This window comes from Seriola lalandi, unplaced genomic scaffold, assembly GCF_002814215.2.
Source record: "Seriola lalandi dorsalis isolate HSWRI2012SDOR001 ecotype SW California unplaced genomic scaffold, Sedor1 jcf7180002054314, whole genome shotgun sequence".
In the NCBI taxonomy this organism is placed as follows: domain Eukaryota; kingdom Metazoa; phylum Chordata; class Actinopteri; order Carangiformes; family Carangidae; genus Seriola; species Seriola lalandi.
This window is the reverse complement of record NW_019524867.1, coordinates 813,635-827,273: the sequence shown is the minus strand read 5'-3', so window position 1 is coordinate 827,273 and position 13,639 is coordinate 813,635. Positions and strand designations below refer to the sequence as shown.

Below are 13,639 nucleotides of genomic sequence, written 5' to 3'. Positions count from 1 at the left end.
CAAAGAAAGTAGTAGTGCATTGCATTCATTCTAAGGTACTGCAGAATTAATATTAACACTACTCCTCTGAAACGTAACTATACTAATACATGACACAGTTACAACACACAAATATTAAAATAGCGAAACAAAACACAAAGCAATTGAAACAAGTAACATATTTCATATTATATAGGTATACCATAAAGACAAAGTGGGATATGTTTACTATTAATGGAAGAACTAACAAAGTGTCTGTCATGATGACCTAATTGGTTAGTAGGCTAATATAAAAATGATCCAAACACTTAATTTAAAAAAGCACTTACTAAATCTGGTAAAACAATTTTCGTTAGGCTAAACACTATGAAAGAAATGAATGTAAACAGTCACTGTGGACTAAACAGTGGATTCACACAGGTGACAATGTAAAACAAATAGTGCTACTTCACCTGATTTTGACATTATTTATACCTGCATAAGCAAAAGATGTAGATGGAATAAAACATAGGCTACTGTATATTCAACTGATGGACCTTTAGTAATAGGACCATGTATAAATGGAGATTTACTGCCCTCTTGTGACAGAACAGAACTTCCTGTTGTAATAAAATGTCAGCTGGAACTGTCATGTCTCTTAACTATGGTCTTTTCTGCTTGGTTTCCAAGACCCAGGGGTGGTGTAATCAGAAGGTTTAAGTGGTCTTACTCATCAAGTCTTATTAAATCAGGTTTACAGTTTTATCTTATCTTCATCAGTTTTAAGTCTCTCCTAAAGCTAGAAATATGAGGTTCGTTTTATTTAAGTGAAATAATTATTATCATAACTGCGATTTTAATCTTTGGCAAATCAGTCTCAAAACTATGCCTCTGAAGATATTTTTCACCAGAGAGATTTTAACTTGCCATAGATGGAAAGCAGAGGTGTAACTAATAAAGTCAATGATGGCCCTTTTCCATTAAGTGTCACAGTACACTCCAGTGAGTCACAGTGTGTACATGAATTTTAGCCCTTGTTAATGATTTTCTCACTGCTATGACACATCAAAATGCCTGCTGTGAAAAAAAAGAAAGAAATCTATAGTTTTGTTAAATCCCACTGTTTTCCCTACAGGATTATGAAATCTGTTTTTTGAAAAAGAGTCAGTTTTAGTCTCTGGCATTTTAAGTAATTTAATACAAATATCTATATTTTTTGTTTTGCATGTAACCGCAACTCAATGCAGTAGGGCAAAGACACAGTGCATATCTTTGAGATTTAGATAAAACATCCCAGTGACACTATAACTTAGATTTCAGTCTCAAAAATGCTACAGTAATAATCGTTGCATGGAATATAGTAGGTGCTCATTAAATCTATTTGATGAATTCATTATAAGCTAAATGGTAGGCCTCTTCAATTGGCCTTATTATTGAAGTGCATTTCACTCATGTGGGATGTCTTAAATTGAGACAACACTGAACATTATTTTGGGTTAAAATTGGCACTCGCTTCTTTTTTAAATGGCAAACATAGCTGTGGTCTCTGGGCCGTGCAGTTTGGAGAACAGCCAGACAAGTCAATAGTGACCTCTACCGTGTCTGCTACATGAAATGAAAATACTGCATTGTTTTTTTGTATGTTATGCTGTTCTATAGCCTACGTTTTGTATGTCCTGCATTACTGCTATAGGCTATCGGATTTGTAAGATAGCTTCCCTTTGATATTTATCATAAGGTTGCTATTGGTCATTTTCGAGATTCATTTTACTTATTTAACATGACAGTGTTTTGACTGTGCTGTGTTACAGACCTCGCATGCACGTATGCACATACAGTGCGCAGGAGGCAGCCTTGTGAACACTCAGGAAAACTGACAGGGGATTGCCAAATCATTTCCTTGCCTGGGAATGACGTCCCTCCAGCACATTCCAGTTATATTTAGAGCCTATATATAGTGGAGTCGCCCCCTAGGCTTTGTTGACTCTGCAGCAGGCGGCAGCAGGAGATCATGATAGTGTAAGAAGAAGTCCTCAAACTGACACAATGTGACCTACATAATCATAATTACATTTGTGATCATTAAAATGTTCAAGTGACTCAATGTATGGTTTCAGATTAGATTTAATAAAAAATAACCGAATAATATTTGCACATATACAACTAGTACATGGCTAATAGAGGCAATTAGGGCTTATATAAATATACTGCTGTAAATTAAACATGTCTAAAACATCAACAATAAATAAAGACAGGACAAAAGAAAGTGCATTGCTGCTCATATTGCGACAGAGTCGAGTGACATGCCCCAAACCGGTTGAAATCCTCAGCTATGCTTTCTGGGTAAAGTGCGCCCCGGTATCCGCCCATATCGGCGTAAAGGAGGCCAACCTGAGCAGCTAGGCCGGACGCTGGATCAAATGGAAAGTTCAATCGATTAATTTGTCCACTTTTTCGCATGTTGCCGCTTGCTTCTGAGACGAGGTAGACCGACTTAAATGCGGGCGTTTTGGTGTGAAATAGGAAATGCAGAGATCGTGTGAAACGAGAGGATTATCAGCTTGACTTGTTTGGTCGCTAGTTCGGACGCGGAACTCCACTCGCTAAAAGGTAAAACAAATGGATAAGATTGATACATGGGTGTCCCTTTAGGGTGTGTTGCAACGTTGCACTCCCTAATTTAGTAGGTAGCTCACCGCGTCTGCTATGTGACCACTGAAAAATATTATTATGGTGGAAATATTCATTTTCGCTGTTAGTGCAAACTACGCCCAATTGGGGACCTAATGTCTGGCCCTGCAATGCAGACCTTTGGGCTAGCCTATCAATGGCGGCTTCAAAATCTGCACCGTTCCCTTTGAATGAATGATACTGAATTTGTCCGGACACACGGCGCAGACAATGCTGCTTTAATGAATTGCTTATGTAAATCACATTGGATTAGCACATAGGGGCTAGTTAGCTTACTTTTTGAGGCTGTGAGCGAGCTCCAGTGCTAAGCTAACTAACAGCACAGCATACAGTGCTCAGAGGTGTTCACACAACCAATTTGGCAACCCCGAGGACACAGAGCAGTGGATTTAAATTAAACTCCTTTCGGTTTTTAAGCCTGCTCTGGGTGTTATTGCCTGCTTGAACAAAGCTCGGGGCTTTCATTGAGAAGTGTGGAGGCCTGTTTTAACCTCGGCTACTCCACATAAATGACAAACTGTTAGAAAGTAGCCTAATATTTACATGGCTGCTAATTAATTGCCAATTTCTCCATAAGTCCCCTCACCGTGTTGCTGACTTTTCTGGCGAGATATTGTTTGTAAAATGTAGTCTTCCATTGGGCATAGCTATTTTATCAGTTGTGTAGTAAATAAAAAGGTGGGAACACTGTGCCATTCAGATGGTGTAAGCAGCCAAACAACAACCACGAATGGCATAGTCATATTTTCAGGAAGTGATTTTCCAATTTAAATACCACAGCATCATAACTTAACTACAGTTTGGGGTAATAAACTGTAATGTGCATTGCAAATATGTAAACCTTAACGTGTTTTACTGACTACTACGTAAATGAGGGCCAGAAAATTAAATTTACTTATTATTGAACCATGAAATCAGTTGTACCCCCATTTACGTCCCTTTTTTTGCTGAGTAGACTTGACAGCTAACTGCACATGTACAATATTCAGTTATTGAAAGGCACTTTCTCTGCCTTATAAAATGAAGAGTGATAGTATTCTTGCAGGCATGTGGCAGAAAACTTTTAAGTGTAATTGGACTAGTCTGTGATATTGTCAGTATTCTTATCTACTCGGGTACAGATAACATTTTTTTCCCCTAATGGACCAAATAGCCTCTCTGTAATATGTGTAAATCACACACACTGTTGGGTGTAATAGATAACATGTGGTTGATCATTTCAGGGGGCATTTTAAAGTGTTGAAAGCACGAGCAAGTGTAAATGTATACCTTTGTCAACCAAATACCTATCAAACCACATTCTCGTTTTTGTTTGTCTAGACAAAGCAATAATATTCAGTAGAGCTCCTCCCTGACTGCAGGCTGTGTAGAGCAGTGAGCAGTATGTACTGTAACTTCTGAAAAGGCCAGCTGCCACTATTGATGAGTGCTGCTCCACAAAGAAGTCAGACAGCAGAGAGCCTCCCAGTTGCTTGTCAATTTTGGAGCCTTAATGTAATGTCATAGATTTCTGCCTGGGGCTCGTTTCTGTTGTGTGACTGCTACTCAGAAAATACCACTGAATGTGTGGCTGGATTTAGACATTTGATCACATACAGGGTATTCATAACTACCTTTATTTCTTTTACTTCGCTCATCTGAGTGTTTGTGATATGAACTGTTATTTTGTGTCACAGAAACAGTTTTAATAAGAACCATTTTATTTCAGTTTTAGACAGGGGTTCATCAACATCCCATTTATGTTTTGGGGCCGATAATGATTTAATATGGTAGCGTTTCCTGAATTTTCACTGTTTATATTCCCTCATTTGCACATAATCTCTTTTAGATGAACTGTCACATTCTGTTTGCGGTGATTGTTTCTTCTGCAAGCTCCTTTTTTGAATTGTAATATGAGCATTTTCTAAATTAAAAGCAAAATAAACATGATGGTATGAAATCTAAATTTCCATGGAATCAGCAGTGTTAGTACAAGAATACTTGTTTTTTCGCTTTTTTTTTTTTAAACATTAGGCAGTATGTATTACTCATTGGAAGTGCTGTTGATAAATTGACATTTTCTCAGTCTGCCAGTCCTGAGGATGCAGATTTCCCAGCGAGCCGACAGCTTGTCAGACATAAATTAAGAGTAGCAAATTGAGCTAGCTGACAAAATTGTTTTAAGCAACAATTTGGTACTCAAAAGATTTTTTACCATCCACAACAGAATATAACATCTCATGTGCAGAGAGGCTTAAGCTTCTGAGAGATGCACCTCTAAACTATTTCTTCTAAGGCTTTTGATTGTGCCTCAGATGAATTGATGCTGTTCAGGATAACTGTCTGTGTCTCAAGTAATATCTGAGTGTAATGTTCTTTTTTGGTCCCACAGGTGAATCATGACAGAATATAAGCTGGTAGTGGTGGGAGCTGGTGGCGTTGGCAAGAGTGCACTTACCATTCAGCTCATCCAGAATCACTTTGTGGATGAATATGACCCCACCATTGAGGTAAAGAAAGTTTGTGCAACAATGCATGTAAATGTGCGTGTGAATGTTTGTGCAGTCAAGTCCATGACTGTCTCCAAGGTTTTGTGTGTATTTTGTTATGGGGGCAGAACAAGGAGAAACCCTAATAAAAGAAAAATAGTTGCAGCAGGTTCTTCTGGTTCAAGTCTTAAAAAGACACCTAACAGGTTTTTATTAACTTGCATGTCTGCTTGCCTGCCCTCTCAGGGGGGTGGGGGGCAACCTACACTGAGTCAACACATCTCATTACCATTGCAATCAATTATTGATGTGATGTTGCAGGTTGGACCTTCTCTATAGATTGTTTGAATGCAAATAACATGTCAAATGGTGGCTGCTCACTTAATCACACTGTAATTATTTGTGTTTGATCAGATTGAGTGTAGCCATCAGCTGGAGTGCTTTTGATACAGTGGAAATTAGGACCTCATTATAATTTGAGGTCTGCTGGAAAATAGGAGTGTCCTACTAAAACTAGAGTAGGGCAATATTTAAATGCAGTCCTGTGGCATCTTTCACCAAAATCATGTCAAAATTATTCATATATATATATATATATATATATGTGTGTGTGTATGTATATAATCTTGTTAAATCATTCACATTTTCAAAGATTGTTGCATTTTATTATACCATATATGTTTAAAACACACTTTAATTGTATATAATATATAAGTATAATTCAAGTTATTAATTCTTAATCTATGTCATCCACATTTGCCTCTTAATTTTATTAAAGTGCTCTTCGGACGCTTGACTTTGGAGTCCTGATAACTTTCTGACTTCTTCCTCCTCCAGGACTCCTATAGAAAGCAGGTAGTGATCGATGGAGAGACATGTCTGCTGGACATCCTGGACACTGCAGGTCAGGAGGAGTACAGCGCCATGAGGGACCAGTACATGAGGACAGGGGAGGGTTTCCTCTGTGTCTTTGCCATCAACAACACCAAGTCCTTCGAGGACATTCATCACTATAGGTGAGCTAAGAGACCAAAGGGCAGGAGTCTTTGCACCCTGCGTGAACGCAGTGTTTTAATTGGCAATAAAAGGGTTAACATCTTGGGGTGTCCTAGTGGTTTGGGGTATAAAGTGCTGACCATGTAATCCCAAAGTCCCTAGTTTGGATCCATCCAGGATGCTTTGTTGCAGGTCACTCCCCCTCTCTCTGTGTATTTCCCGTCAGCTGTCTAATAGTGGAAAACTATTTTCAAACAAATGTATTAATTAAAAAAGGGACAAGATTCAACAAAGATTTTAGTACATCTCTTGCTACTTCACTGTGTATATTTGTATACATGTCCTAATAGTTTGCAGCATTGAGCAAAACCCTATCCCACTCTGATTATGTTTATTCTAGTGACTGAACAGATAAAACATTTTAACACCACATTAAATAGCCATTAGTTTATGACCTGAGATGGATTAAAATCAAATGAACCTTCTATTGTGTCTATCATTGTGCAGAGAACAGATTAAGCGGGTGAAGGACTCTGAGGATGTCCCCATGGTGTTGGTGGGCAACAAGTGTGACCTCCCGTCCCGGACAGTGGACACCAAGCAGGCTCAGGACTTAGCACGCAGCTACGGCATTCCCTTTATTGAGACCTCAGCCAAAACCAGACAGGTGAGAGTCCAGTCAGAGACGGCCACACCCTCAAGACTCAAACTGTTTAACTTTCAAATCTGTCACTAAACTGTTGTTGAACTGCAGGTCTGTAGCGCATGTTGAATGGTGAGAAGTTGCATGTGGTCTCAGGTGTATTTGCTTGGACACAGCAGTCCCTCTATAAATTTCACTTTGATATTCCAGACAGACAAACTCATACTAATTTTGACAAGAGCTCCTGCAGAGATTTGATAATCATGCCATGGGGATCAAAAGAAATGTTAGTCTGGAGTCATGGGGTGCTGTTGATTTGTGTTACATTCAGTAGCTCTGATGGTCTTGTTTTATAATAATGTTGCTTGGAAATGTCTCAGGCAATGTGCTGCACATCATTAAATCCTGTTTGGTTAATTGAATTTTTTTATTTATGGGTGATAATGTAATCATTGCATGCTACTTTGTCATGGCTATGTGAAATTACATCATCATTAGGGCCTTCTGGGAAGGTTCCTGTATTATAAATAATCAGCAAATCAGTAAATGTGTGTCAAGGAGTCTGCATGAAAAGGACAAACTGTCTGTAATTACTCACGGGGGTTAATGATTCTGCTTACCGGTTACTGTGACTGGGTGTTGGAAGATAAGCCGTGGCGGAGTCAGATCAAATGGTGTGTGTTGTGAGCATGGCCTTAGGTGGCTGACTGGCTTAGGCAGTGATCTGTAAACACATCCTTCTCTGGTCTCTCTGACCTGGGGTGAATCACGGCTCCTTCTGGTGTGGGGGAAATTAATGACACAATGATTCATTTCTTAAAGCTCTGTTCACCTATTCTTACCTGAGTGTACTGATTATTCACTATCTATATTGTGCTGCTGCTGTAAGACCAGCAACTGTCTCTTTCATTGTGTTTCCCAAATCTCAGTGATTTCATAAGAGTTCTTGGGCAATCTCCAACAAATAATGCATAATCAAATTTTATGTACTTAGGCTAAACAGCTATTGATACTCCACCCTAATCTTTTTAGCGTCACTCACTCACTGTTGACTTTGAAGGTAACTGTTTAAAGTTTATAGTTGTTTTTTTTTTTTGTTTTTTTTTTAAAGTTCAGTCAAAGTGGATTCTAATTACGACATTTTCATGACAAAAATCTAATATTAAGATTTGTCGATGTTTATATGTTCAGTATGTTCAAATATGTTGTGACAAGTTTTCAAAGCAAAAGAAGGTATCAGAGCACCCATAATGAAAAACATTCTGCACTCAGTATGTTCCAAACAATCATTGTTTTGCCAAAATACAACTGCAGACACTTTCTTCTGCTTTGAAAACTTGTCAGCATTTAAATGCAAGATAACCACAGCCCCTCTTCCTTGAGAAGAAGGAAACTACAAACCTTTTCAAACCTAGAGGAAGATTGTGTTTGGTATTCACAAGGTAGATTTAGGGTGGAATATCAGTTTATGTAGATGATAAGGGAAAACAGTCATTGCAGGTAGACCCACATCAGACGGATCAGTCTGCTTTGCTCCTTTTTATATTTGTAGGCTGTAACACATGCATCCATATAGTATATCCCCCTGTATTCCTCAACATTGAGGGAAGTTGTGTCTCATACTGCAGAGAGTGGAAGATGCCTTTTACACTCTGGTACGGGAGATCAGGCTGTACCGGCTCAATAAGCTCAGCAAGGAAGAAAAGACTCCGCGCTGTGTCAAGCTTAAAAAGTGTGTTGTGATGTGAAAGGGGTAAGTGTATGCAGCCGCGCGTCTACCAGCTCTGTGTGTCTGTGTCTGTGTTGTTAGTTGGGATTGTGGAGAAGGCAATGGGATAAGACACGCAGTGAGAGCTGGTGCTTCATGGGTTCTCAAAGCTAACCTGCTGGTTTCTACTGGGGTTGTGGTGAGGCTCTAACAGGAGGCTGAAACAGCTGACGATTTCTTCCTTTCTCAGTGTCTCTGTGTATCATGGCTGATTATTGTTTAAGACCGTTTTCACACTGGGTTCATTTAGTTAAGTCTAAACACGATCCTGAGGTACATTTGTTATTCTTTCCTTATCACAGTGCAAGTGTTTATCCTTATTTGCACTAAGAAATGTGACAGTGGGTATGTGATGACACGAGTGATGTACAAGAAGGCAGAGCCACGTGAGCACGATTTAAGTAACACAACCACCAGAATGGGCTTAAAAAAATTGGAAAAAAAAACAAGCACCCCTTTTTAGATGAAAAAAATGCCTAATATGAGAGAAAGCCATGGTTGTTCTCTGCTCATAAACCAATGAGATATTTTCTTGATTTAGAAAAATATTTCAAAAAATACAACTGAAATGTGTATGTTTTCCTGTGAGAAAAGAATTGCATTCAGACAGAGCACAAGTTGTGATACAGTTGGCTCAGAGCCAATCATATCACCTACTTCAGGTTGGCCCGGTGAAGGCTTCTCGGTCTGCACTCTGGTTCAGAAAAAGCTTTAATATTTTCCAATTTCCTTGCAAATGTTCCTGAATTCGGACTATAAACTACCAGTGTGAAAGCGTCCTAATCTGCTGAAATCAACATGAAGAAAAGAGTTTGGGCTGATGTGCCCACATGTGATTAAAAGAGATTATGGTGAATCTGGGACCAAATCATGCACTGAAATGTGTGCGAGGAGGATGTGTGTTAAGAAACTGGCAGATATGTTATGAACAAAAAAAATGTGCTTGTGTGTGTGTGTGTGTGGGTGACACAGTTTTTCTTGCCGACACAAATCCCTTCATCTTTATTCTTTAATTTCTTTCTGTCTTTGTCACAACCTGCAGTGACCTCACACTCTTTACTCTGCAGCTCTTTGCAGATTCAGCATCACATTTACGGCACCATCCAAACTGTTCCAGTGCTCCCGTATTTGCCTCAATGTGGCATCAGCATACACTGGCTGCATTTACATGGAGCCTGTTATTCACCAGTAATCTGGCTAAGAGCTCAGTGAGAATATGAAAGCCTCATTTAAACACCCCAGGCACAATAAATTGGCTCATTCAAAAAAGAAAATCATTCAGTCTTAAAGTGGTGGTCTAAAGTTTTTATAAAGTGTGTTTCTCATTACTTTTGAATCTTGGGATATCACACTCTTGCCTACTTTACTTAAATCAAAGCTGTCCACCTGAGGAAGATGTGCTACTCTCTTGTCTGTTATTTATAGCTTCTAAGAGTTTTCTACGCAATTTTTCCGATTGGTGCATCTTTCCCATGGGAACCATCTTTGAATATTTTTATGTTTATTAGTTTTAGGGTGATAAACAGAAGGCTCGCCTTCTGTTCAATAAGTCTGTTAGTAGAATATTTCTATAAAACTGTTGCTTCAGTTCAAACCCACAGCAGTAAACCAGCATTGGTGCCAAGTGCTTGATGCAAATCCTTTTTTTTTTTTTTTTTTTTTTTTTTAACCCTTTGTTTGCGTTGGCGGACTTCACGTAGATTATTGGAAATGTAAACAGGACAACTTGTTCTGTCATTTTTATTTAGCAGCCGTACACACATTGTGGGCGTATCTTGGGTGGATTACATTCAGAGGAAAAGCAACTGGTTCATGTAACTGCAGCTACTGTTTGTGTAGTCGTCAGTGGGAACACTCCTGCCTTTTATTCTGTAATACATGATATAAACTTATATTTGATCTGTACTTTACTCAGCTGTGCCTCACGTACCCTGAACTGGATTGATGGCTTTACCTGCACTCTGATGTGCGTCATGCTGATGCTGATATATACACGACAGAAAATCAGATCAGTTCAAACTGAAATGGACTCCAAGATGATTTTTAATTTCTGGTTTTTACTTGATAAAATGCATACAATACATAACTGCCATAGATATAAAAATGTTTGAAAAAATACTTGTCTTTGGCAGTCAAGGCTACACATCAGTTTGATTATTAAAGATTGGAGTGTTGGTTGTCTGATTTCTAGTTTTGGGCACAGCTGTCAAAAAAAGTTCAGTCTGTCCCACATAATCTTTAATTTCACCGCAGAATCAAAGATCTTTGTTAATCCTTTTAAATAGTTCCAGGTTCTAAATTATTTGTTTATTTCATGTTCACATTTATTGGGAGTCTGGTGTAGAAATGATAACTTGTAACTGTAACAATGTATCTTTTTATTTTCTTTCCAGGGCGTTGATGATGCCTTTTACACATTAGTGCGAGAAATCCGGAAGCATAAGGAGAAGATGAGCAAGGAGGGCAAAAAGAAGAAAAAGAAGTCCAAGACAAAGTGTACACTTATGTGAATAATCACCCCTTTTCAAGACAGACTAAAAAAGAGAAACTATGTTGAACAGTTAAAGTAATACATTTTGTACATTACACTAAATTATTAGCTCCTTCTCAATACCCACCATACTGAATACTAAACCTTACCTGATTTTTCTGCCTTTCTGTTATTTGCTACTTTGACATCAATAAGCTTTATTTTCAGTTTAGTGCCAGTTGCCCACATGTGTTGGTCCAACAGCCTGTTTGATTTTATAAGATGATGATAATGATGATTTGGACAATTTTATATAAATGCAGAGCTGTGAGCTAATTGCATCGGAGCTCATGTTTGACAAATTATTCATTAATAATTTACGATTTTTTTCCCTTTGCTTAAAAGGTCATGACCTGCAAAAGTTCTGTAATGCCCTTTTTTTTAAGTATGGGATGCCAAAGAAAGAATTTCCATCCCGATTCTTGTTAACAAAACGGACATGAAGAAAGGACCAACATTCAGCCAGATGAGATCCAAATGTCCCAGCCACTGTGTAATGTCCCCATCTCTAATGACCTCTAGGTATGACTAAGTTATGTCACTGATATAAGTATGCATGCAGACTCCTACTCTTCTCCGAATGTTTTAATACCCTAATTAGCTATTAATTAATTTGCATTTTGTCAATGCTTTGTACTATGTGGGGAGTGATTTCTTGCCTACATGAGAAGTTGTTTTTTTTTGTTTTTCTTCTTGCATGCATTGTGTCCAAGGTGACATGGGTATTGCAAACTGCCTCTGGTTGATACATTTAACAGAGCCAGCAATGAGGAACTCTGACCCAAGTCTAGCTTTTCAGGTTTATAAATAGTGATCAATATTTGCTTTTGTCAGAAAGAAATCAGCCATTTTTGCGCGATAAATGACAGATTCAAAGATCCATGATGGTATGGATTTTTACCTATTTTGTGGTGATAAAATGGGACTAGCAGCCTCATTTTGTGTTGGTCAGAGTCATTTTATGTTGCAGGGATTGATGCCACGTCACAAGCTAATGTTGAAAGGCTTGTTTGACCTTACTGGTTACATATTTCCTGCTTTTCTTTCCTCTAAGGCTTGACTGCAGGATTTTTATTCATCCTGACAATAATCATTTTATTGCAATTTGTTACACAAGGTTGTCAATTAATGAATTAACAATTAAAGGGTATACCTGTCAATATTTTCCTGATAGAGGGCATAATATTTAAACAGAATGTTTGTTAGGTTAAATACTAAATTTGAAGGTTTTTGATTCTCCAGTAGCTGCGACAGAGGTGTCATGCTTAGCGCATTTTCCTAAACTGTTGACTCGTTCGCTTGTGACTGGCTAGAAAGCAAAATGCATCTTTTGAGCAGCTTTCAGGAATATTTCTCTTGGTGTGGTGTCACAGAGGTTGTTCAAAATGTTGTCCAAATGGATTTTCAGATTATTCCATATCTGGAGCTTTTGAAAGAGCTTTTGGATTCATTTCCAAAACTGACATTTTTTGGTGGGCTGCCTTTCAACAGAAATGATTGTCCAGCAAAATAATTTGTCACCTTCTCTCACCAAGCTCATGTATCGTGGTGATGTAACTGGAACTGATGTTTGTAAATGAGGCAATAATTGCCGTAAAATTGGTTTTTAGAGAAAACTGTCTGAATTTATAAAAAAAAAAAAAAAAGTCCTAGTTTCTTTCCCGGGTCAACCCATATTTCACCTTTTTACATCATATTTACAAGCTGTTCCTCGGGGGAATTTTTTATTTGCCTTTTATTGTTTGCATTAGGTGCTACACTTAGACGGTAGAAAGAGCCAAGACAACATTTACTTTGTCCTGTGTGCCCGTGAAATACACAAAATGCTGTTTTAGGGGAGTGATGGTATTGACACAGGAAATCCAGACATGACACCTTTTGCTTTCAGGATTAATGAATTTTGACCCAGTTTATTATTACCTCTTTTTCTCATGAAGTAGTTAATAACTGTTAATGCGATTTTTAATTAAACAACCCTCTTGTTAACAATACTGTTTCAAAAGTAGTTTTACTGAAATGTTTGAAATGTTCCTCTTCCTTTTTTTGCGTGCCAACAGCTGATTTCTGAAATGTATCATTTATACCTGGATCGTATTTTAACAACCTTTGTATAGTTGTGATACTGAAAGGTGCATATTTTGTAAATTGTGCTTCATTTCGTTGGTGTGTCTAAATGAATGTTGCTTTAATGGAGTTTCACTCCGCTCTGTGTATGTGACTAGAGTGTGACTGGGTCCAGGTCTCGGGAAGTGAATGAATGACCACTTTACAACACACCTGTTGTAGGCAGTGTAGAGTGGTGATCTGATCTCAAATGAGTCTATTTTTTGCCATGAATCTCACCACTCCTATTTAATGTGTAATAAAGAACAAAGTAAAGAGGAGTTCAACGTTGTCTTTCCTTCCTTCTGATTCTCAAAACACAGGTTTATTAAACTTGAATGAGCCAGTTGCATGTGTTTGCTTCATCAGAGCAAATAAACAACAAACTTACTGCTGGACAACTTGAACAAATCATTACATTGACACTAATTTACAGTATCATAAATATCTGAATGAACATTTTCTAAGGTAGGCATGTATTG

General features: G+C 38.1%; 1 protein-coding gene across 2 annotated transcripts; it reads left to right on the top strand.

Moving 5' to 3' along the window:
- The first annotated feature begins 2,317 nt into the window (after window positions 1–2,317).
- kras (KRas proto-oncogene, GTPase) lies at window positions 2,318–13,438 on the top strand. 2 transcript variants are annotated; one of them, XM_023406704.2, is made up of 6 exons: window positions 2,318–2,568; window positions 5,021–5,138; window positions 5,955–6,133; window positions 6,621–6,780; window positions 8,385–8,509; window positions 10,918–13,438. In XM_023406704.2, the coding sequence occupies exons 2-5, from the start codon at window positions 5,028–5,030 to the stop codon at window positions 8,502–8,504; spliced, it is 570 nt and encodes a 189-aa protein (XP_023262472.1). In that variant the 5' UTR covers window positions 2,318–2,568; window positions 5,021–5,027; the 3' UTR covers window positions 8,505–8,509; window positions 10,918–13,438. The 2 variants fall into 2 exon arrangements, with proteins under 2 accessions (XP_023262472.1, XP_023262473.1); XM_023406705.2 differs by lacking the exon at window positions 8,385–8,509 and having other exon boundaries at window positions 2,319–2,568.
- The last annotated feature ends 201 nt before the right edge of the window (window positions 13,439–13,639 follow it).